The 23,129-nt window shown below is 42.9% G+C and overlaps 2 protein-coding genes across 2 annotated transcripts; one reads left to right on the forward strand and one right to left on the reverse strand.

The window, feature by feature from the left end:
• Nucleotides 1-981: 981 nt before the first annotated feature.
• TAP1 (transporter 1, ATP binding cassette subfamily B member) lies at nucleotides 982-8,301 on the reverse strand. The gene is made up of 11 exons (XM_016147042.2): nucleotides 7,722-8,301; nucleotides 7,104-7,218; nucleotides 6,827-6,957; nucleotides 5,838-6,043; nucleotides 5,204-5,401; nucleotides 4,229-4,357; nucleotides 3,887-4,075; nucleotides 3,138-3,311; nucleotides 2,782-2,944; nucleotides 2,367-2,503; nucleotides 982-1,597 (listed from the first exon to the last, which is right to left on the reverse strand). The coding sequence occupies exons 1-11, from the start codon at nucleotides 8,299-8,301 to the stop codon at nucleotides 1,385-1,387; spliced, it is 2,235 nt and encodes a 744-aa protein (XP_016002528.2). The 3' UTR covers nucleotides 982-1,384.
• A 524-nt stretch (nucleotides 8,302-8,825) lies between these two features.
• PSMB9 (proteasome 20S subunit beta 9) lies at nucleotides 8,826-13,595 on the forward strand. The gene is made up of 6 exons (XM_016147046.2): nucleotides 8,826-8,977; nucleotides 10,789-10,856; nucleotides 11,573-11,704; nucleotides 12,351-12,480; nucleotides 12,718-12,859; nucleotides 13,415-13,595. Exons 1-6 carry the CDS (start codon nucleotides 8,828-8,830, stop codon nucleotides 13,540-13,542), a joined length of 750 nt encoding a protein of 249 aa, XP_016002532.2. The 5' UTR covers nucleotides 8,826-8,827; the 3' UTR covers nucleotides 13,543-13,595.
• Nucleotides 13,596-23,129: the final 9,534 nt, after the last annotated feature.

Genomic DNA, 23,129 nt, shown 5'->3' on the forward strand with positions numbered 1-23,129 from the left:
GGGACAGGCTTCTCTGCTCAGCCTTCACAGAGGCTGAGGAACGATGGGTGGAAAGAGCGGGAGCGGTTTTAAAAGCCCCCTTGGCGGTGAGATTAGTGAGACACTAACAGGTCGGGGCATCCACTGGGAGCACTTACAGAGTGGGTAGGGGTCGTACCACCTAAAGACGTAGCCTCAGCCAGAAAGCTGGAAGTCAGCAGGAGGCTAGCAGCCGTTTCACGTCGGGGGTGGGGGAGGAGTGTTCATATGAGCATCATTTTATAAAAGTAGGGGAGGGACTGGAGTGTGTGGGGCCGCTGAGTCTTCAGAACTGGCATTGGGGCAAACCGCAACAGAATATACCCGCAGAATGTGGAGAAAGGAGGCACCAGGGATGGGGCGCGGTCTCTCAATCTTTCCACGTGGTCCCTTACAGGATCTCTCCTGGTTCAACGGTCTCACTACCCACAATAACCGCCCTTTCTGCCCCAACTTCCTCGCAATTCTTGCTTGACTGAGCAAAGCCGGAGTTTAATTCCTCTAAACCCCGCCTCTCCTTGCAACCTGTGTTGGACTAATCTGCCCAGCAACTGTTAACGTCACATACTGTGGCCCTCTCTGTTTAGATTTACTACAAACCCCGCCCACTATGCTGAGATTTCCCAGGCAGGTGCCACCTCTACCTGGGGCGCCCTATGGGAAAGGACCTGGGTGGTGAAGCGCGCTTGCGCTTCCTTGTAGGGGTGCTCGCGAAAAGCCATGGCTCCCGGCACAGGTGAGCGCCTGGAGGGCGCTGTATCCCAGTCTGGCTCATCCTTGGGGGCGGGCATGGGGGGATGGGAAACTGGAGGGGCAACCACTGGAAATAGAAGACTTAAGGAAAAAGATGGAGCACTTAGGGCTATGAAACACTGAGAATGCTGAAGGAGGAAGACACCCTGCTCCTGAAAAGTGCACTGCAAAAGTTGGTGACCCATTTTGTGCGCTGAAAACGTGAGAAACCACAGTACAAAACACTAATTTTATTATAAATAGCAAGAATCCACAGGGTATTTGGGGGCCAGCACATGCCTTTGATTGTATTGGAAAGTAGTTGATGTTTCCCTTCTGTATATGATAAATATTTCTCTCCAGTTTCAGACTACACCCTAAACCTGGCTCTAAACCCAGTTATAAACCCTGTTTTCTTTCAGGAAATTTGCATTTGCAAGATTTGTTTTGAGAGGGGTAACACTTATGTCAGAATTTTAGGTTACACGTAACCTGGGGGTTACATTTCAGGATGTCTCTCCCAGAAGCAGCCTACTACTCTGCAACTCTGTTAAGACCTTTGTTCCCAAATTCCTCACTATAGGGAGGAGGGGAAAAAAGGGAGAGAGATGGAGCTGCAGGTCTGAGAAGTCTTTCATTCTGGAGTACCCAACACACCAGGAGCCTGCACCATGGTCCAATAGTGTCCTCTATTCTTCATGAGCTGTTCGTGGGTTCCGGCCTCACAGATGGTGCCTCCTTCCAGAAAGAGGATGCGGTCAGCCTGCTTCACCAAGCTGAGACACTGGGTGATGAGAAGCACAGACCGAGAGCTCCTCTCAGGGCTTTCATACAGGAGCCGCTCCACCTGAGAAGAGATACAGATTCTGTCAGAGCTGGGGACCACTCCCAGCCCAGGGAGGGATCTGTGTTTCCAGGGCTGGAACAGACCTTGCCAGAATAACCGTGACTTCTGTCAACAACTGCAAGAAGATAAAAGATTCTCCTTCAGAGTGCTTCTCTGTCAAACCTTTGAGGACTGTTTACACGAGGAGGCAACAGTGGAATAAAAGTCAGTCCTATGGTGAAACCCATAAAAAATTTTAAAAAGTAAAGGGTATTGAATAGTCTCTCTACCTATGGACTAGGAATTTTTATATTCTATTTTAAGGAAGTATAACTTAGTGGTAAAGAGCATGAGCATTCAGGTCAGACAGACTTGAATCTGGTTCTAGGATCTGCTACTAAATAGGCAAATGACACTGATCAGGTTATTTGAGCTCTATTCGCCTCCATTTCATCATCTGTAGAAAAAGGATAATGACACCCAGTGCACAAGCATTCACAATGAATAAATGACTTAGACGGTACTTGCAAAGGGCCTAGTAGCATGTTTGGTAATAATATAAGTTCAATTAATATTAATTTTAGGATAGTCTTTTTCTTATGTTTGACTGCAGAGATTCAGAGTCTGTAGACAGTCTCTTTTAACTGGTTCTAGACACCTCAGGGAGAAGCTAATAGGAACTGACAATTACAAGGACTAGTTTGGAAACTGATGTTAGTATATTTAACATAGGATGAGTGGAGGAAGGAAGATCAGGTGGGATGTCAGCATCAAGAAATGGCTCTCTCACCCGTAACTGGCTGTTTGCATCCAGGGCACTGGTAGCATCATCCAGGATGAGTACACGTGGTTTCCGGATCAGTGCTCTAGCCAAGGCCACTGCCTGTCGCTGACCCCCTGATAGCTGGCTCCCAGCCTCGCCTACCTCTGCAGAGACAAGAGCCAAGGTGAGAGCTGCATAACCACATGTGCTCGTGTGCACGTGCACACACACACACACACACACACAGGCCCCAAGGACTGATGGACATAGCTGGAAAAGAAAGGTTCTGGAAATAAGGAGTTCTGAGGATATGAGGATGAAGGAGCCATAGGAACAAGATCTTATAAATTCAAACTGATGTCAGTGGGGCAGGAGGAACCGATGAATAAAGGGTTTCAGTAAGGTAAAGATGTCTGGGTGGTGACATGAGTGGAGAGAGCACCTGTGTTGTAGCCTTGAGGGAGTTCAGAGATGAAACTATGGGCTCCGGACTCCATTGCAGCAGCTGTGATTTCCTCCATAATTGGCTTCTGGATCAGGCCATAGGCAATATTTTCTTGGAAACTTCTTCCAAATAGCTGTGGTTCTTGTCCCACTGCAGCCACCTGACAAAGATTCATGTGATAAGGAATAGAGAGGTGGTTATATGGAGATTGAAGACTCAAAATCGTACTGATATCCTATCACAAAATTCTCCACCCAAAGTCTCTTATTCCCTAACAGAGTGCTCAGTTAGTGCTCAGTGAGAACAGTCTTCTTACTTAATGTTTCATACCTCCATACCACCTTCTTGCTCACCTGTCTGTGCAGGTAGTGGTGTTCATAGTGAGGAAGGGGCTTCCCATCCAATAGCAGCTTCCCCCTGGTAGGTTGGTACAGATTCTGCAGTAGGGCAGCCACTGTGCTCTTCCCAGACCCATTGGGTCCAACCAGTGCCATCACCTCACCAGGACATAGGGTGAATGTCAACTCCTGGAGGGTAGAGAATCAACCACACAATAAGAGGCAGACTAAGGCCCCTAACCTTGACACTGTCATTGTCTTGTTACACAGCATGAGGTCTTACCCTAGGGAAGAAAGGACAAAAATGGGGAAATATAGTAACTCCTACCCTTCCACATGCACAGACTTCTGTTCCTCGGGTATCTACTAAGGAGTAGAGATGGAAGATGAGGCAAAGATGAGAACAAAGCCCAAGCACCAGTATACCACACACCTATTATCAGATATAATGAAAAAAAAAAATCTCATTCCAAATTGAAAATGGAAAGAAAAGGGAAGATGGGAGACTGGAGATAGATTTTGCTTCAGCAAATCCTTAGGATGTGAGAGCCTCCTCCCTGAGAGCCTCCTTCCTCATTCTTGGAAATCTACACTGGTTCTTAAGTTTGGGGCAGTTTAATAGAAGAGATGACGCTCATCTTTGCCTCAGAGGGGTTAGGAAAGAGCGGTCTGTACCTGGTGTTAAGCAGGCTAAAGAAAGGAAGAAAATTTAGGATGGTAGAGTTGAGTGTGGTTGGTGGAGTGCAGGGATCGGTAGGTTGTACCTGCAGCACTGGAACATCCGGACGGTTTGGGTAGGCAAAACAGACATCCTGGAACTGAACAAGGCCCTCCAAGTGTGAAGGTGCCAGTACGCCACTGGCTGGGCAGCAAGGGGTCCGGTCCAAGTACTCAAATATTTTCTCTGAGGAGCCCACAGCCTTCTGTACATTGGGGTAGGTGGAGAGCAGGACCTGGAGGGGAGGTATGAATAGTGAGGGAGCAATTTAATCAGCTTGCCAGGGTTATGTGATGTGAAAAGCATAAAGAATGGGAGGATAGTGACACAGATGGTGATGGGATGGGGGCAGGAAAGACACTGGGGAGTGACACTGGAAAGAGCTCACCTCAACAGCCGTGGTGAACTGGATCTGGTAGAGAACAAATGTGACAAGGTCCCCACTGCTTACAGTCCCCCTTGTCACCAGCTGCCCACCGATGTATAGGATTCCCACCTTCAGCAGCATCCCTGAGATCTGTGGAGAGACCATAGAGAAAAGGGATTGTGTTAAAAATCTAATGGAGAGGCAAAGAACCAGAATCCCTAGCATTAAGGAGATATAAAGCCCCTTTCTCCCAAGTAACAGCAGGAGGCTCAATAAGTAGAAGAGTGAACCATAGAGACCCCATGGAGTCTTACTCAGTTACACATAATAGAAGCCATCATTATCATCATCACCATCACCATTATCGCCTTGTTTGGAGAGTATTTTGCTCTTCACAAAAAGTTTTCATGAATGTAATGTAATATAATATTCAGTTTAAGAGCCTTATAAACGAAGTTATATCACTCTCATTTTTTAAAATGAGGAAACGGTCTCAGAAAAGGTAAGCTTCCAGACCAAGGTCACCGAGCTAGCAAATGGCAGCAACAAGCCAGGAATTTCTGATTGTTTGTCTAGTTCTCTTTCAATTACATCACAGATGCCCCCCATCCTTGGCTTCTGTTATTCCCATGGCTCTCACTAGCACATCCACACACTCCCAGGATGAAGCAGGTCCAGGTGCAAGAATTTATAGCTCCTTGAGCAACCCCTGAGAAGCAAAGGAAGGCCCTAGGACTAGAAGACATGACATCTTCCTAAAAAGGGGGTTGGATAGATTTTGTGTACCACAATGAAAGGAAGTTAACTAGCATGCTTAAAAGGAGGGAGTGGGTCAGGAACACTGAGTAGGGTAATTGAGCCTCAGATTGCTAGGACGAGAACACTGAACCAACGACTGCCCAGTGGAGGAGGAGTGTAGACCGGGCTCATGGGAAAGGGAATGGGGTCACGGCATCCTGAGGACAAGGGTATAGGCATTCATCTCCAGGTTCTCACACTGGTGGTCCAGAAGTTGACTGCATAGGCCAGGGCCTCCTTCTGGTTGAGTGTCTCCATTTCCTGCAGCTTTTGCTTGAACTTCTGGATCTCTCCATCCTCATTGGCAAAGCTCCGGACTGTAGGCATAGCTGACAGAACCTCGATGGCCACTTGGCTGGACTTTGCCAGAGATTCTTGCACCTGTGCTGCCAGTACCTGTGGAGACATGGTCAAGCAATGTCACATAGGATTGGCAAACCGTAAGGGACACTACTACCTGAGTTACCTGGCTGGAGATTAAAGGGGAAAAGAGGCAGAGACAGGAAAGAAGAGAAAGGGACACTATTACATTCCCTGGATACTAAATAGATCCATAGGAGAGGAAAATGACTCAGAACGGTGATAGGGGATCATATTTTTGAGACAGGTGATCATATTCTTCAAGACAGATCGTGGGCAAAAGTTAGGACAGAAGACACAGAGAATATGAAGATCAACATTAAGCAATCTAAGACCATGGACTATAGGACCAGGGAATCCTGTGAAGATGGAGAATCAGTGAGTGTGCCAGGAAAGAAATCTGAAAGGATCTGAGTCTGCCAAGTACAGGAGAAGAGGGTTTGTGTAAGTTGAGGAAACTCCTTAGACATACCTGATACCATTTTCCAAGCTTCTTAGGCAGAAGAAAAAGCAGAGGCAGGAAGACCAGGGTGACCATGGTGAGGGACAGTGACCCCCAGAGCATAAGCCCCAAGAGACAAAGCCCTCGCACCAGGTACCACAGCAATAGGCTCAACTTCTCACTCAGAGACTCACTCAAGGTGGATGTGTCCTCTGTTATCCGAGATATGATGGCACCTGGCAGGGGTTGGGGAGAAAAGACTGGAGTGAATGAGAGGCTCAGAGTGATGAGAGGGACTAGTAGTGAGCCAGGCTGCCAGGAGGAAGGGTGTCAATAGGTATTTAAGGAGGCTGGGGAAAACAAGGTCAGGGGTATAGGGAAGTTTGGACATCTCAGTTCAGGAAGAGTGTGTTAGAGAGGAAAAGTCTGACTAAAAGCCTTTATTTTAATTATAAAGAAATTGGTGCCTATGTAAATTCCCATTTTTCTAATAGATTTCTGTTCCTTAAAGAACTTGTATATTCCATGCTGTACATGTAGGCAGGAAGAGCTTAAGCTGGTTATATAACAGAGCTGGAGAAAAATGGAGGGTGCTACTAGCAAGTAACCCAGGAAATGATACCAAGCACTGGATCGGGAGAGGGGTTCAATCCCCAAGTTCATCTCTATCCATATGTGACCATGCAAGTTTCAGCATTTAGGGTCTAGGCTTTATTTTCCTTCTCTGTAGAATGAAGCAGTTGGACTCTGTGATCTCAAAATTTCCAAGTTTTCAATCCTATAGTTTATATCTAAATACACATTTAGGGATAGATTTATGGAAAAATCTTGGATGGAAAAACGAGGTTTTCCTGAAGGTAGAGTACAATATTTTGCTCGAGGCACACCAAGAATAAGAAACGACAGTGTGTGTGTATGTGAGTGAGTGAGTGAGTGAGTGAGATCAAAATTATAAGTAAAGTGGGCTACAAGGGAATATAAATAGCATGTGGATGTATAATGAAAGTCTCACGAGAAACCTGTTTGGTTCTGTTGGAAAAACTCCGTTTCCTGGCGCAGGACAGCCTGGAATACCTCTCCCTGCAAGTGGCTGTGCACACGGCCCATGGTGCTGTTATAGATCCCATCACCCATGAACTCCAGCACTGCACTAGAGACAGAGAAATGGAGAGTCAGGGTGTGTTCAAGAGACAGAAAGAACGTTCCCGCAGAAGTGTACTTTAGACAGCAGCCCAACTTCCAACTCCCTCTTTTTCAGGGTCCCCTGTCCTCAGCCTTCCATCTTCAGCCCCCGACCTGGCTATGGTGAGAATGGACATGATAGTTATGTTTCGAGTAAAGGCAGCTGCTGCCCCTTCTTGCAGAATCCAGTCAGTGAGGCGGCCAGTGAAGAATGGAACAGCCATCTCGCCTGGGGTGGGAGAAAAGAGACATATCAGTCACAAATAAAAGTCTAAGCAGGCCAGCCCCAACCAGACTGCCCCGGCACACCTCTCTTCCACCCCTCACCAATATCCTGGAGGGCAGCGGCAGGAAAACAACACTGAGAACACAACCCTTCACCTGAACAGGCCGCTCTGGAACTCTTCACCCTGTGGCCCCACCAGACCTTTAGGAGTTTAATTAGGAAGCTTAGAGATCATGGAGCGAAACAGAGATACCTTTGTACTAAAGATGCTGCCTCATAGGAAAGGATCTGCCCCCGGTGGCCCAGTGAAGCAATGCCTAGGACAACACTGAAGTCCACCAACTGCTGACTCCCACCCAGTGCAGGAGTGGTCTCCTCAAGCCCTGAGCTGGGTCGCCTTCCCCTGGTCCACATTTCCCAGAACTTAGTAACCTATCTCACTGACCATTACTCTTGATTCCTGCTCAGTCCCCTAGCATCCGTCCCTCTACCCCGAACTCCCTTACCAAGACAAGAGAGGACCAACAAGACCAGCATGAGCGGGAGGCGTCGTATTTCTGAGCCCAGGCATCCTAGAAGCCGGCGCACGGTGTCTCCAGAAACCCCCTGACCTGCTGGCACCCAAAGGCTCCGGAGCTTATGCCACAGGACGGCCGCGGGCAGTGCCGCCGCGTAGTTGAGGGCGAAGGCGTCTAGGCGACTTCCCCAATGCAGTTGCCTGGAGCTGTCAGTGTCCCTGAGAGCTCGGAACAAGGCAAGTACTGGCAGAGCCAAAGACAGCGCCGCCGCCAGTGGCTCCAAAGCAGCCAGCCATCCCTGGACTCCTGCCCGTTCTCTCTTAGTTCCAACTATAGCCCGGAGGACCACACGGGCTCCCAGCCACAGCGCAGCCCAGCGGCTCAGGCCTACTACCCAGACCCGGAGCAGCGGCAGCGCAGCGGGAACCAGCAAGGACGATATTCTGGGCAGGGCCGGCCGGAGCAGCACCCAGTCGGCGAGCAGCAGCAGCGTTGTCCCCAGCCACGCGAGCGAAGCTCGGGAGAGGCAGAGGAACCCGCAGGGAGCGGGAGACCCTGAGCTGGCCATTGGTGCGCGGGGGTCGCGTCCGGGCCCGGGTCTCTCCGCAGTGCCCTCTGGGCCAGCGGCTCTGTATGCTGTCCGAGTCTGTGTCCGAGCGCGCGCGGGGACCAGCGGCTAGGGCGGGGAGTAGGGGAGGGCCGGGGCGGAGCTTTCGGAAAGTCCCGGGAACCGGCTGAGCCTGGTCGCGTTGACTAGAAGCGAGCGGTTTAGGGAAAAGGGAAACCGAAAGCGCCGCCGTCTCACTAGCTCCGCCCACTTCCCCAATGTGCCAGCTCAGACTATTTTGGCAAAGAGCGTTGAAATCAGATCTGAGGTTCTGCGGAGATGCCTTGGTGCTCCACCTTTTCCATCACGCACGCCCTTCTCTCCTCCTTTCTTTGCCTCCTCTATCGAGATCCACTAGTCCAGACTTCCTTACCCCTCGCCTCAGGGCGGGCTCTTTAGTCACCTGTCTCTGGGTAGATCTGCCCCACACAGGTTAGCGTCCGGATGTCAAGCCTCACAAAGAGGACTCTCGCGCCCCCTGGCGGGCATGGTTAAGGGGCGGGGCTGTCGGGTGCGCGCAGCTGGCTGTCCCAGGTCGGAAACCAGTGCCCCAGGCAGCGAGGAGCGCGGCGCGGTGATGCTTCGGGCGGGAGCACCAACCGGGGATTTACCCCGAGCCGGAGAAGTCCACACTGGGGTAAAAAGTCTGGGCTTGAGGGTTAGAAGAGGGGCGATAGAGGTGGAGCGACAGTGGGACTCTGGAAACACCAAGAAGTGAATGTGGAGACTAACGAGAGTGAGGAGGTAGCTTGTAGCACCCAGCGCTTGCTCCCTTCAGTGAATAAAGGGCGTCTGTCTTCTGAAGGGAATCATCTAAGGGTCCACAAAGAGACTGGCCACGCGAAGCTCCTGGAGAAGGGGATACTTTGTCTTTTAGCTCGAAGCGTCAAGGGGAAGCTGCTTTAAAGCGCTTTCGCTTTCACTCTGGACTAGAGAGAGGAGCTAGTTAAATCAAGGGAGGGGGTTGGAGAAGGTGCAGAGAGATAAGGAAATGGTGCCTTGGGCGAAATAGGACAGCATTTAGGAGAGGAGAATATGGGCACTGATTGAGAAGGGCCAACTCATCACACAGACCTTTGGTAAACTGGCACCTGGGTAGCTCATAGCCTCAGCACTGAATTGGGGTTCCATGTGAGCCGGTGGTGCCCTTTCCAACTTAGCTCAGGAGTGCTCCTGCGCAGCCCAGGTGCTGCCTTGATCCCTTCCCTGTGTCTTCCCTGGCCACTTCCAGCCACGAGCTGGGAGACCTTGCTCAGGCTAGGTGCCTGGGGCAGATGGCAGCCCAAGGCTGGCTGGCTTCTGTTCTCAGACTACTGCCACTACTCTTGGCTTAGGGGCACTTTGTTACAGAGGAATAGGCTGGAGAATGAGGGTGCCCCTGTTCTCTGGCTCTCTATTCAGGGTAAATCAGTATGTGAGAAAGTACCCTCACGGCAATATCCAAAATAACTTATGGAATGGTGAGAAAGAGCAGTAAAAACCACTTTTAAGTTAGAAAATCTCTCCTTACTGACAGATGAGCACCAGAGAGTAGGAAGTAGAAGCCAAACGGGTCTGCAATTAGACCTGGGTTTTGAACTTGGATAAGTCATTCTTCTTCTCTATGACTTAGTTTTTTGTTTTTAACCAAGGATCTTTAAGCCGTTTCCCAACTCAACAGGAGTAAAAAAAGCTTTATCCTCCTGTACTCTTCCTCAATTATTTTCCTTAATTTGTTTTTAACCTGGAAAAGTCTGCTCAAACTCTCAAATCGAACAATTCTCTTGCTATAGCTCTCTTCCCCTGATTACTGAGATATCTATTTACCTCTTGATCAGAAATTCTTAAATGAAACTTTTAAACCATTTCATGTGTTACTTACTGCTTTCCTTCTTCCTTGAGGCATGGCCCTGCTGACCCCCGCAATGTTCACCAGTTTATTGAACAATAAACTGAAAGAGTTCACAACTGATTAAGGGGGATACAGGTGAAGGAATCAGGGCCCCAAAAGACCTGAGCTTATTTCCCAAGGTCACAGTAACTTGCTCTGTCAGGTCTGTACCACATCTGCACGCACAAGCACATGTGGTAGAGGTCATTCACTTGTGGGGATGCCTCACCAGAGCTTGGAAGGGCCCCCTGAGCCAAACTTTTGCCTCTAGGAGCCTCATCTCCACCTCTCCCTTTACAGTGGAAAGGATTCCACTTTGGAAGGTCGGGGCTTAGGGATGCTGTTTTTTCTATGTTGTACCGTGGCCAGGCCATGTCGTCATTCCCTTGCAGCCAGGAAAGACAATAGGGTAAATGGAAAGATGGAGAAAAAATCCTGTACTGGGAGTTGGCTTTGGCCTGTATCATTGTGTGACCTTGAGCCAGCCCCCTCCCTTCTCTGGGAATGTTTCCTCGCCTATGACATAAGGGGACCAAAGCTTTTCTTGCTCTGACATTCTATCATCTGTGTCTCTGCAGACAACCATCATGGCAGTAGAGTTTGATGGAGGTGTTGTGGTGGGTTCTGATTCCCGGGTGTCTGCAGGGTAAGTACCAAAGAAGGTATATGCTTTGGAAAGAAGCTAATGGCCCCAAACGTGCATTTTCCTTACCTATTCATGAAGAGACTAGTGAACTGGAGCTTTGGAGGAATGGAGTTAACCTTACAGAAAGGTCACTATAATGGGATATTTGGGTGGATACTTGTATCTCAAATTCATGGAGGAAGATCTGGAGCTTGTGCTATGTGCCCTGTCCCTGGAAAGAATAGAGTCCGCGAATGAGATAGAGGTTTGAGCGGCCTGCCCTCCTTCCATGTATTTAGAGATAGAAAAGATGGTTCTGACAAGCAGATACTATAATTTCTCATCTATCACATGTTGAATTAATTTCGTCTTTCTCACTCTTGGCCAGTTTCCTAGCATGTAAAATGAGTATATGGGATTAGATTGATATTACTTACTTTATGTTTAGAATATATAAATTCCTCAAGATGGTTACTAGCAAAGAAAAGTTGATAGGAGGAACATTAGTCTTTACTTAGTATTTTTTATTTTATTATAAAATCTGAGCCTGAAAATAAGTCTAATTTTACATTGCCTGATTTTTTTTTTTTTTTTTTTTTGCTTCCTGCTTTAATCCAAGCATTAAATTTCATGCACTCCATGGTTGTTCTCTTGTCAAATAAATTTGAGAAACACTGGACGATTAACCTCAAAAACTCCTGCAACTCTAACACAGATGACTGTTTTCTCCCCGACAGAGAGGCAGTGGTGAACCGGGTATTTGACAAGCTGTCCCCACTACACCATCGCATTTACTGTGCCCTCTCTGGTTCAGCTGCTGATGCCCAGGCCGTGGCGGACATGGCTGCCTACCAACTGGAGCTCCATGGGTATGAAGCTCTGGGGTCTTCACACCACACCTGCTAGAGGTCCTCCAACCAGTGAACCCCATACATCATCCTGTTCCAGGAGCACTGCAGTAGAAAATGAAAAATTCCTGTTTTGGCTCCTGCTTTTATTACCTTTTAACTGGCACTCGAATCTCTCAAAGCTGGTTTCTACATTTGGAAAGTGGGGATAATAGTACCTACTCTACCTGACCAGATGGTTACTTTGAGAATCAAATGATACATGTGAAGGCAGTCTGAAATCTGTAAATCACTGTTCTAATATAAATAATGAGGAAGAAAATGATGACGTGGCCCACATATCAAGTTACCCTATGATAAACCAAGGTAATTGGGGCAGAAGTAATGCTTATCTGCTTTTACACACAAGAGCAGGGCCCTTGGAGCCAAGAGAGTTGTGTCATTGGGGGATGGCAGGTTGGACAGAGTAAAGGAGGGGAACAATTGAAATATTCTTTCCAGTTGGTGGTGTGAGACTCACGTTCCCCTGCACACGTGGGAGGGGAGTTGGAGTTTGACCTATTGCAGCTATAGGTTTCAAGGGTCACTTGGCAAGGGTGATGGTATTGGCACAGAAGGGTGGATCTTCAGGAAATTACACTGACTCTATTCCTAACATTTCCTTCAGGATGGAACTGGAAGAACCTCCACTTGTTCTAGCTGCTGCTAACGTGGTGAGGAATATCGGCTATAAATACCGGGAGGACCTGTCTGCGCATCTCATGGTAGCTGGTTGGGACAAGCGTGAAGGGGGCCAGGTGAGTCTCCCAGTGCACTCCCTCCCTGGGGTTCTCCGCTCCTCTAGAGAGGTGGAGGTCATATGTCCTTCTAGCAGTGAGTGCCAAAGGCATTGCCTCTGAAAGCATAGTACAGTCTCTATCAGTGGGGCCATGAGATACTGGGGCTTCACTGCAGAGTATGGAGACCATCTTGTCTCAGTGGCAATAAGAGAGGATTGATGCTTCTTTAATTTAACTTGAGGATTTCTCTCCCAGGTATATGGAACCCTGGGAGGAATGCTGACTCGACAACCTTTTGCCATTGGTGGCTCTGGCAGCACCTATATCTACGGTTATGTGGATGCGGCATATAAACCAGGCATGTCCCCTGAGGAGTGCAGGCGCTTCACCACGGATGGTAATTAACCAAGTGCAAGGGTACCAGGGGGAGCATTTTTTAATGTGGGAGGGAAGTAGAGTATAAGGAAAGGAATACATCAGTGACCATTTAATTTAATGTCCAAACTGGGACACTTTCGAGAGTGACCGGGGGCAGAACAAATGCTTAACTAGATGGGACTTCAGGACAAAAGGCATAAACCAGCACTGTTCTGAGTACAGAAAGTTAAGATATGTGGTTACGCTAAGAACCAGTGGTGTGCTGGAGCCAGGTTGGGCTAGCTCACGAGAGCCAACTGTTAAATATTCAAGAATTTGTGAGCTTCTTGTTAAGCTATTTATAACTTGAAATCAATCGTGGTGGGAGTATTGAGAACATGGACATTAGGAATGCTACACATGAAGGCTTCTTTTTTAAAAAAGTCACTTTACCAGCACACCACTAAATATGCCTCTCTAGGAGATAGGTTTTGAGGTCTTAAGGTGGTAGTAGGCATATAGACAGAAGGGGAAGGAAAGGATCTTTGGGGTTAAGCCATTCTCTCTCCCTCTCTCCAACTCGCGCCCTCTGCAGCTATCGCTCTGGCCATGAGTCGGGATGGGTCCAGTGGGGGTGTCATCTACCTGGTCACTATTACAGCTGCTGGCGTGGACCATCGAGTAATCTTGGGCAATGAGCTGCCAAAATTCTATGACGAGTGACTCTCCCTCAGTCGTCCCTTCTTTATTTTGTAATAAACTCTCTGAGACCAGAATCCGGCATGGTCAATGGAAAATGGGTGCTCAGGGAGAAGGAGCTAAGGGGAGGGGGCTTCTTCTGTCCCAGATGTCAGCATACCCGTTTTTCATTCTTTTGCCTTCAGGTCTAAAACACTTTTCCCAGAGGAAGGAGGGTGGTGTAAAGGGGAGTATACTAGAGAGAGCCCTGTACGTGACAGGTCATCATGTACTGAGTGATTCTGAAATATTAGAAGCAATAAAAATTCTCATTCTGACACCCCAGGGATGAGGGTGAAGTGAGGAATTCTTTTAAGGCTAAGACCGATAGGTAGATAAGACAGCAACACACATAAGATTTCGCCAAGAGCGCCAGCAAACTCATATGTAAAAGAATTCCTTTCATAACCCATTCATTCACACTAGAGGTCAATATATGATCAATGCTTAAATTTTTTTTAAAAAAGCATTTCAAAAGGAGGCACTTGTGAATTTCAAAGAATAACAATAATTTTTAAAAGCTACATTTAATGACCCAAGCATTCGCTGAATGCTTAAAAACTTTATCTTTTAGAATCCAAACGATAAGACCATATAGGTACTACTACTACTTCTATTTAAGGACAAATGGAGGCTTAGAAAGAGTAAGTCACTTGACCAAAATCATAGCAAGTTCGAATGCTGAGATCTGGGGTTAAGTTTTACCATATGCCCTACCTCTACCACTACATAAAACTCTCCATTACCTCAAGCTTCATATATCATCTCCTCCTTGAAATCTGCAATAATTAGCCCAGCACATTAGTTGTCACTTAGGAAGTTGTTACCAGATTCCTGAGTAACTGCATTAAACAAACCAAGTTCTGGTCCCATCTTTGCCATGTACTTCCTGAGTGATAGGACAAATTACTCCCCTGCTGTGATCCCTCAGTTTTTCTTCAGTCAAATGAAGTGTTGAGTGACTTCTAAGGTGGTTCACAGCTTTGACATGCAGTGCTAATATTTGCTAATAAGTGAGCAGTGAAAAAGTATGTTTAACAGGAATTCTAGTAGGCTACCCAGGAAGCTTCTGTCTGCTTTTCTTTCTGGACCTCAGGCTAACCATACAAATTCAAAGTATCCTAAAAATGGTAGTATGCCCTTGGGAGTTTGTGTTTGGTTGTTTGGTTTCGGGGTGGGGGGAGGGAAGGGGAGGGAAGTAGGGGGCGGAAAGCCTCTAAAATTACTAGAGCCTTGAGTTCTTTCTAGCCATGACAGTTAATTTATTTTGAAGTTTTAAATAATAATTTAAGAGCCTGTCTCACCTGCTGATCACAACTAGAAACTGGAGAGTGGATAAAAAGCAAGTACTAAGGGGCTCTGAAAAGGAAGCAAAAGCTGATAGATTGTAAAGAGAGTCAAAATTTGGAGAGGCAGTGCTCCTGGACAGATTTTCAACTGTTTTCCCTCTTTCCTCTCACAAGCTTGGCCTGAAGTCAGGCCTCCAGTGCAGAGCTGCACTGCAGAGCTAAATCCCCTGTGGGTAGGAGAGTGTAAGGGAGCCTCCCCAACAAGATGCTTGAGAAGCGGATTCCCTTGTTCTTGACATGAACCCTCATGAGCACTGGGCAACTGCTGAGCTGCACATGCCTGTGCCATGCCTTTTTAAAATTAGAAGGCTGTCATTTTCTTTATTGGCCAAAGAATTGTATCCTATGCCCCTCATTCCAGAAAGGACTTGTAGCAGCTTTATAGGGACAGATGAAATTTAAAAAGAAGAGGGAGAAGAAATTGGGGCAAAGAGAAAAATAAGTGAAGCCATGGTGTGCTATATCTGTCTTATACTGGCTAACCAGAGTAGATTGTAAAGTATTCCGGAATTTTGAAAGGCAGCTGTTAACCATTGACAACTTGATACTGATCATCATGGAAGTATTTATGCCACAGAAATCAGTAATGCTACAAGTCAGAGCTTTTCTTTCTTCCTTTCTTCCCCAGAGAGCGAGCTTAACAGGACACATACTTATCAGTAGACTATCACTGGGTGAAAAAAAAAAAAAAAAAAGGCTCTGAGCTAAAGGGTAGTGAAACCAAAAACAGAAATGAAATTAAGTATAAGATTCAAATGGTTTATTAAGAAAAAAAGCCATCCAAAAAAACTTACAAAGTTTTTCAAGTCACAGAACATTTACCTAGAAAACATACTTTACCATAAAGAAAACTCCGATAAATTCCAAAGTATTAGTATCTTTGAAACTATCTATATTCTGTGGCCTGACAGTAACAAAATTAGAACTAGACGACAAAAAGATACCTAAATTTTTCATGCTTTGCAAATGAAGAAAATATCGATAAATAACATGGAGTTAAAAGGCAGTCATAAATGAAATTAATCCATTTAGAACCAGGTGGTTAAAATGTTACATACCACATTTTGATAAACATAGTTAGAACAGTACTTGAAAAGAATTTTGTAGCTTCAAATACGTTTATTAGAACAAGAAATTTTAAAATAACTAAAAAATTCTCCTAAAAAATCTGGAAAAAGGCAATTGAGCATACCTAAGGAACAAAAAGGAAGGAAATTATTAAGATAAAAATATAAAGCTATTTAATAGAAAACAAATCTATGTAGTAAAGATTCACAAAACCAAAAGCTGCTTCTTAAAAATATATATTTAGAACCAGACTGACCCTGAATAAAAGGGAGAAAGAAATCAATAAACAAAATAAAACAAAACAAAACAAAACAAAAAGAATGAAAAGAAGGGAATAGCTACAAATATAACAGAGATAGGAAACATAATAAAGGGTTTTATGAACAAGTATATGCTAATAAATTTGAAAATCTCTGTGAGATAAATAAGTTCCCCGAAAATTTAACCTACCAAAATTAGCAAGAAGAAATACAAAATTTGACTATGCCAATAAATATTGAAGAAATTCACAAATTTGCAAACGCCTCTAATAAAAATAATTTTTTTTTAAAAAATGCCCAGATGGTTTCACAGCTGAGTTACATTAAACATTCAAGGAATATGCAACTCCTATGCTCTGGTTTTTGTTTGTTTGTTTGTTTGTTTGTTTGTTTGTTTGTTTTCAGAAAATAGGAAAAAGATTAAAAGCTACTGAGCTAATTTTATCAGTCTAGCATAATCTTGATTCTAAAATGAGGTATGGAAAATTCAAGGAAAAAAATAATATGCTCTTTTCGCTTTGAACATATGTGGGGAAAATAAATACTTATTTATGAGTCGAATTCAACAGTATTAAAAATAATAATATATCAAGATCAAATGGAAAACCCTTAGAATGTAAGAATGCTTCAACATAATCAAATATATTACTGCCATTCACCATATTCCTTGACTCAAAGGAAAAACCATCTGCTTTTCTCAATCAATAAAGGCATTTTATAAAGTTAGATATCCATTTATGATTTGTGAAAAAGTGTTAAGGAACCAAGAATCAAATAAAACTTTCTTATCTTGGTACAGGTTATATTCCATAAAAAAAAAAAATCCATGACAAGCAATATACATATAGTGGAAAAATCTGAGGTGCCCAGATGAGATTGCTTACTATAACTATCATTAAACATAACACTGGGGTTCAGGCTAATGCATAAGGAGAAAAAGAGAAATGAAAGGACTGGAAAAAACTTTTTATTTGAAGATTTTATGATCATTTAGAAATAAAAAAAAAACCAACAACAGAAGCAGCAAACTAATCAAGGTTTTTAGCCATAAGAATAACTAACAAAAATTAAGAGCATTTCTCTACACCAGAATAACCAGTAAGAGAAATACAATAAAAATTAGAAATAATTTACAAGAGCCAAAAAACTATAAAGCATGTACTGATTAACTTAACAAAGAAATTCATAGAAAATTTAATACTCTAATTTAAAAAGTCATTGAATATAATTTGAAATAATGGAGAGTTATTTCACATGCTTAGATGAGATCACAATCTTATAAAGATATTAGTTGTCCCCCAAATTCATCTTTAAATTGAATATAATCCCTGTTGACACTCCACTTGAACTTTCTGAGGAAATTTATAAATAATCCCTAAAATACATATGATACAATAAGGGTCTTCAAATAGCTAAGCAAATCTTTAAGAAGAAGCAATACAAAGGGGAGACTTTTTCTAAGAAACATTAAGACATTCTATGGAACTATGATTATGAAAAAAAATATAATATAAATTCAATAGTTATTTTAAAAGAAAAAAAAGATAAATTGGCAAGGAAAAGGAATTCCAAAATAAGGTATGGAAATAGAGAGCTCACGCACACACACACACACAAGATTCTAGTATACAATAAAGTTTGCACCATAAATTAATTGGGAAATTTTGGATATTTTAAATAGGTTTTATTAGACGAAATGGCTCAGTATATAAAGAAACACAAAGTTAGATCCCGACCTAATGCTACATATAATAGCAGGTGAATTGAAGCCACCAAAGAGTGTGAAGCTTTAAATACAATAAAATAAAACATAAAGTTTATCTTTATGACCAGGAAAAGGAAAAGAGTTCTTATAAAACCCCCAAAACCATAATGGGAAATATTATTTCATTGCATCAAAATTAAAAACTTTTTTTAATGGAAGCCATGGACCACTCTATAAACAAATAACAGAATAGGAAAAAATATTTGCATTGTCTAAAACCAACCAAATATAATATCCAGAATATACAATGAACTGCAAATCAATAACAAAAAGGCAGCAACCCTTAGAGGAAAATGCATGAAGGACATAGACATGGACTTACAGAAGAGGAAACAAAAAAGCTAATGAGCATTTGAAGAAATAATCGAACTCAACTATAATCACAGTAAAACAAAATTATATATTACTTTATACCTATTAGACTGGAAAACATTAGAGTTAGATAATGCCGAATGTTGGTGAGCAAACAGGGATGAAGAAAGCCTCCTACTCAGCCAGTAGAAACATAAACTGGAGCAGCCCTTCTGGAGAGAGTTCTGTGATACTTAATCAAAATCAGTGCCAAACATTCGGGGATCCAACAATTCCATGCCTGAGAAGTAAAGCCCCTCCCAACTGTCTCGTAGGTCCATGAGGAGACTTGTACAAGAATGTTATTTGTAAGTTATTGTGATAGCAGGGAGATAGAGGCAAACTTCATGTTTCCTAGAGAGACGGTGGGATAGAAGCTGTGCCTGCACAACCTGGAGAACTATGAAGAAGTTAAAAGAAGTGTATTAAATGCACACAGTAACGTAGATGGATCTTTAAAACAGAGTGTTGAGGGGGAAAAAAACAAGTAACAGAATGAGCTAGTTAGCACAAAGCCACTCACTTTAAACAAAAAATGAATGTACACAAAACAATACACATTTTGCAAGAATACTATAACAAAAAGATGCATACAAAGCATATTAGAATGGTTGCCTTTAGTGAGGGAAGGAAAATTGGAAGTGGAAAATGGGGATAAAAATGAAAAAATAAAAACAAACAGAGGAGATTTTGTATGCACCAATGCTGACTATGTGCCATGAACTGAAGAATATAATTCTACCATTTACATTTAAAAATTTTTTGAAGTGAGTGACTCAAAGAAAATCATAGCTCTGAGAGAAACTTCTTCAATATTTCCATGGCCACTAATAGATAATTTCACGTTTTTTTCCATCCAACTAAATAAACAGGGAATATAGGTAAAACGTTTGATCAAAGATCAGGATTTAGAAAGGGAGAGTAGGAATTAAGAATACTTAGATTTTGCCTACATTTGCAGTGCCTCTCTTCAATGAATATGTATTATTCTTTTATTCTAAACCTTTTAGACTCTAATAAACATGTTCTATTTTATAAAACAAACTAGAATATGCAGGTTATCTTTGGTTCTCTTCACCAGATTCTTAACTCTGCTGGTTATAGGCATACATCGCAAGAACAAAAATGTTTTTACTCTACAGGGTTTATTCAGAAGCATTGGAAATTGGTTCAACAATATCAGCTTTACCCAACCATGTTCATGACACGGTTCTATGTGCAGTATAAGTATATATAATACAGAGTATATGCTCTCCAAAACTCAGAAATGAAGCCTGGAGATTCGATTTTTATCTAAACTGTGTTGACATGGAAAAGACTGAATTTCTCTAGGAAAAAGCCTTTTCTAGGAAATGTTTTAGGGTTCTCCAGAAAAACAGAAGCAATAGGACATACATATAGATTCACCTGAAGAAATAGAGTCATGCAGTTGTGGGGGCTGGCAAGTTTAACATCTGCAGGGCAGGCTGAAGGCCCAGGGTAGAGTTGATGTGGTAGCTCAAGTTTGAAGACTATCCGGAGGCAGAATTCCCTCGTCCTCAGGGGACCTCATTCTTTTTCTCATAAAGCCCTCAAATAATTGGTAGGCCCACCCACATTATGGAGGGTAAACTGCTTTACTCAAAATCTATTGACGTAAATGTTAATCTCATCTAAAAATACCTTCACGGCAATATCTAAGGCACCCAAATATCTAGGTACCATAGCCTAGCCAAGCTGACACAAAATTAGCCATCACATAGCTCAAAGTAAAACCAAGATAAATATGGCAGGAGTGTTGAGAAAGGACATGGACTCAGTGTTAACCAATTCAGACAGCTGAACCGTCACTGAAGTGTTGGACTGACCTCACATCCAAGGTAACGTGCAACGAGGTCTTAGCTTAGGATGAGTACCAGACAAATGCTGGGTGATTCAGTTGAGGGTTTTGTCACTACCTCCATAGGCTGGCTGCTTCAGACTACCTTAGAGAACATACAAAGAAAAAAGACTAAATTAAAAGCTTTTCACCCAAAAACAAGATAAGAATGGAAAATTTTGAGAAGCTACTATAGCAGTTTTAAAGGACACCTTTTGTCCTATAACCCAGCACAGATATAGATAAGGACCAAGCCTAGGGTCTGATGATAAATTTATGAAGTTGTAGAAATATTAATTGCACAGACCCACGGGATCTCTAATGCTAAGGTAAGGCCAATGGTTGGGGTGAATTTGGACCTTGAGATATGAAATGGGGACATAGGAACAGACACAGAGAAGTCTGAGAACTAGGGATTGTCAACTCCCCCAGAACATCTTTGTTGAAAAAAGCAGACCCACTGCACTAGTTATCTATTGCTGTGTAACAAATAACACCAAAATTTAGCAGTTTAAAATAACAAAGATTTACAATTGGGCATTATTGTCACGATTGGGAAATTTTGAATATGGACATGAACATTTGATAATATTGTATCAATTTTAAGTATCTTGGGGGTAACAATGGTATTGTGGTTATGCAGGAGAAATGTTCTTAAAACACACATGCCAAACTATTTAAGGGTGAAACATCATAATACCCACAAATTACTCTCAATGGTTTTTACAAAATGGATAAATAAAATATAATATATTCATACAATGGAATACTATGCAAGCAATGAATATTGATGAAGTACTGACAGTGCAACAACATGGAGAAGTCTTATAGAAACAATATTGAGTGAAGAAGCCAGATGCACCAAAAAAACACACACAATATGTTTCAATTATCTGTTGCTATCTAGCAAACCACCCCTAAAATTTTGTGATTGAAAACAAAAACATTCACTTTGTTATTTCTTGTGAGTCTGAGTTAAACTCGGCTTTCAATAATATGGTTAACACTAGACTTATCAGGTGATCATTTTGTAAGTTATATAATGTCTAAGCATGATATTGTACACTTGAAACTCATATAACATTGGCTGTCAATTCTAATTTAAAAATATTGTTTAATTTTTAAAAGTAAATAATTTTTTATAATAAAATAAATGCTGATGTAGCCCATGAACCAAAGCACTTACAGCAGCCACTCCACACAGCACCTCACATGGCATGTATGGACACTGATTATATTTTCTGGCTGCCCATCAGGTTTGAACATCTTTAGAATACCGTAAGAATGCCCCCTACCTATGAGTCTTGACTTCCCATAGTAGAATTCAGAAAACTCGCTTCCCTTAGCCCTCTTTGAAGCTGGAGCACAAATATAGGATCTAAGTCCCACCAATCAAATTCAGGCCCTTGAGATTTCAACTAACTAAGTAACAGGAGGAAATGGGGATTCTTTCTGTATTCATTTCGCTGGCAGTGGTGACAGAAAAAGCAACTGGCTTTGGGGGAAGCAGTGGTTTAAAAAAGGCGAAGTTCCTGAAATAGAAGTGGCTTAGGTGTCTTCAGTACTTACTGGTTGCAGTAAAGTTCCTAACAGCAGAGCCAACAGCAATATGTAGAAGCTGTGGGGCAGCCGCATTGATGTGGCCTATCACACATGCTGGGGGAAGGGGCACCTTTATGATGAGGCCACCCATCATTTCCACTCTAAAAGCCTAATCCTGAGAGAAATTTATTTCTTAGATTTTTTGAAGTTTTATCAAACTGATTAACCATAAAGAATACAAGAGACTTGAATCAGAGTATTTGCAAAACAAAGAAGTATGTAGTCAGGAAAAATTGCTACATTAGAAGATCAGTTACTTTACTACAAGGCTATAAAAGAATAACCTTGGCATTATCTTCTCTACCAGAGAAAAAGCAAAGCCATTATACCTTATCAGCTTTCTAGATTAACCTCTAATAGTACAGGGCCAGCCAGTTTCTTTTCAGTCAAGGGGCAATCCCTAAGACACTCAGATTTTGATCAGGCAGGATTATGAGAAAATGTTCAAGTGTGGTATTAAATAAGCAAACACAATTTTGCCTTATTTATAATGTTTGGAACATTTTTCCTACACAATTCCTGCCCATAAGGTACAGAACTAACTGATCAAATAAGAGTTTTTCAGAAACGTTCTAATTCAGTATAATTAATCTGATGGTCTCTTTTATTTGGCCTATTTTAGGGTTATGACATAAAGACTTCCTTGTGTAGTTAACAAAACAAAGGTCTTGTGATATTAAGGCTAGAGAGTTCACATCTGTCCAGAAAGATTTAGCCCATAAGGTCATAATTTAAGCACTTCTATTATAACTGGGAAATTTATTGCCACTCCTCAGCTCATTTATTGTGAGAACGCTCCCTCAACTCCCTTCCTCAGAGTTTTGTTTGCAGTGTTTATAACTGTGGACGAAATCTCATTTTCTCTGAAATGCCCAAAGTTCACTAGTGATCCTGGCTTTTCAGAAGTAGCATCCTTTTCCACAGGTCAGGTGGAGACTTAATAAACTATGAACCAGTGTTCTAGGAGGACTTTCTAGGCCCTGTTTCCATATATGAACTGCAGTCTTCTCTCTTAAATAGTGACTTGTCACACCAAATTAAATGAGATTTTCCTTTAAATGTAACATTTCTGACATGATCATGGCTCCAATTTGGAGACTGAAGGATTGATTGTTAAACCATCGCACATCACTACATTGCCATAAAAACATATGGCAACCCATAAAAGCACTTTATGTGTTGCATAGTATTTACAGAAAAGAACTATGTATCAAATTTTAAATGGAATCATCATATATTCTACCAGCGGTGCTACAAAAATGTTTGATTGTTTGTAGATGTGTGGTAGTTATAAAAAGCAAAATTTTGCTCAATGTCTC

This window comes from Rousettus aegyptiacus, unplaced genomic scaffold (genome assembly GCF_014176215.1).
Source record: "Rousettus aegyptiacus isolate mRouAeg1 unplaced genomic scaffold, mRouAeg1.p scaffold_m13_p_1, whole genome shotgun sequence".
Lineage (NCBI taxonomy): Eukaryota > Metazoa > Chordata > Mammalia > Chiroptera > Pteropodidae > Rousettus > Rousettus aegyptiacus.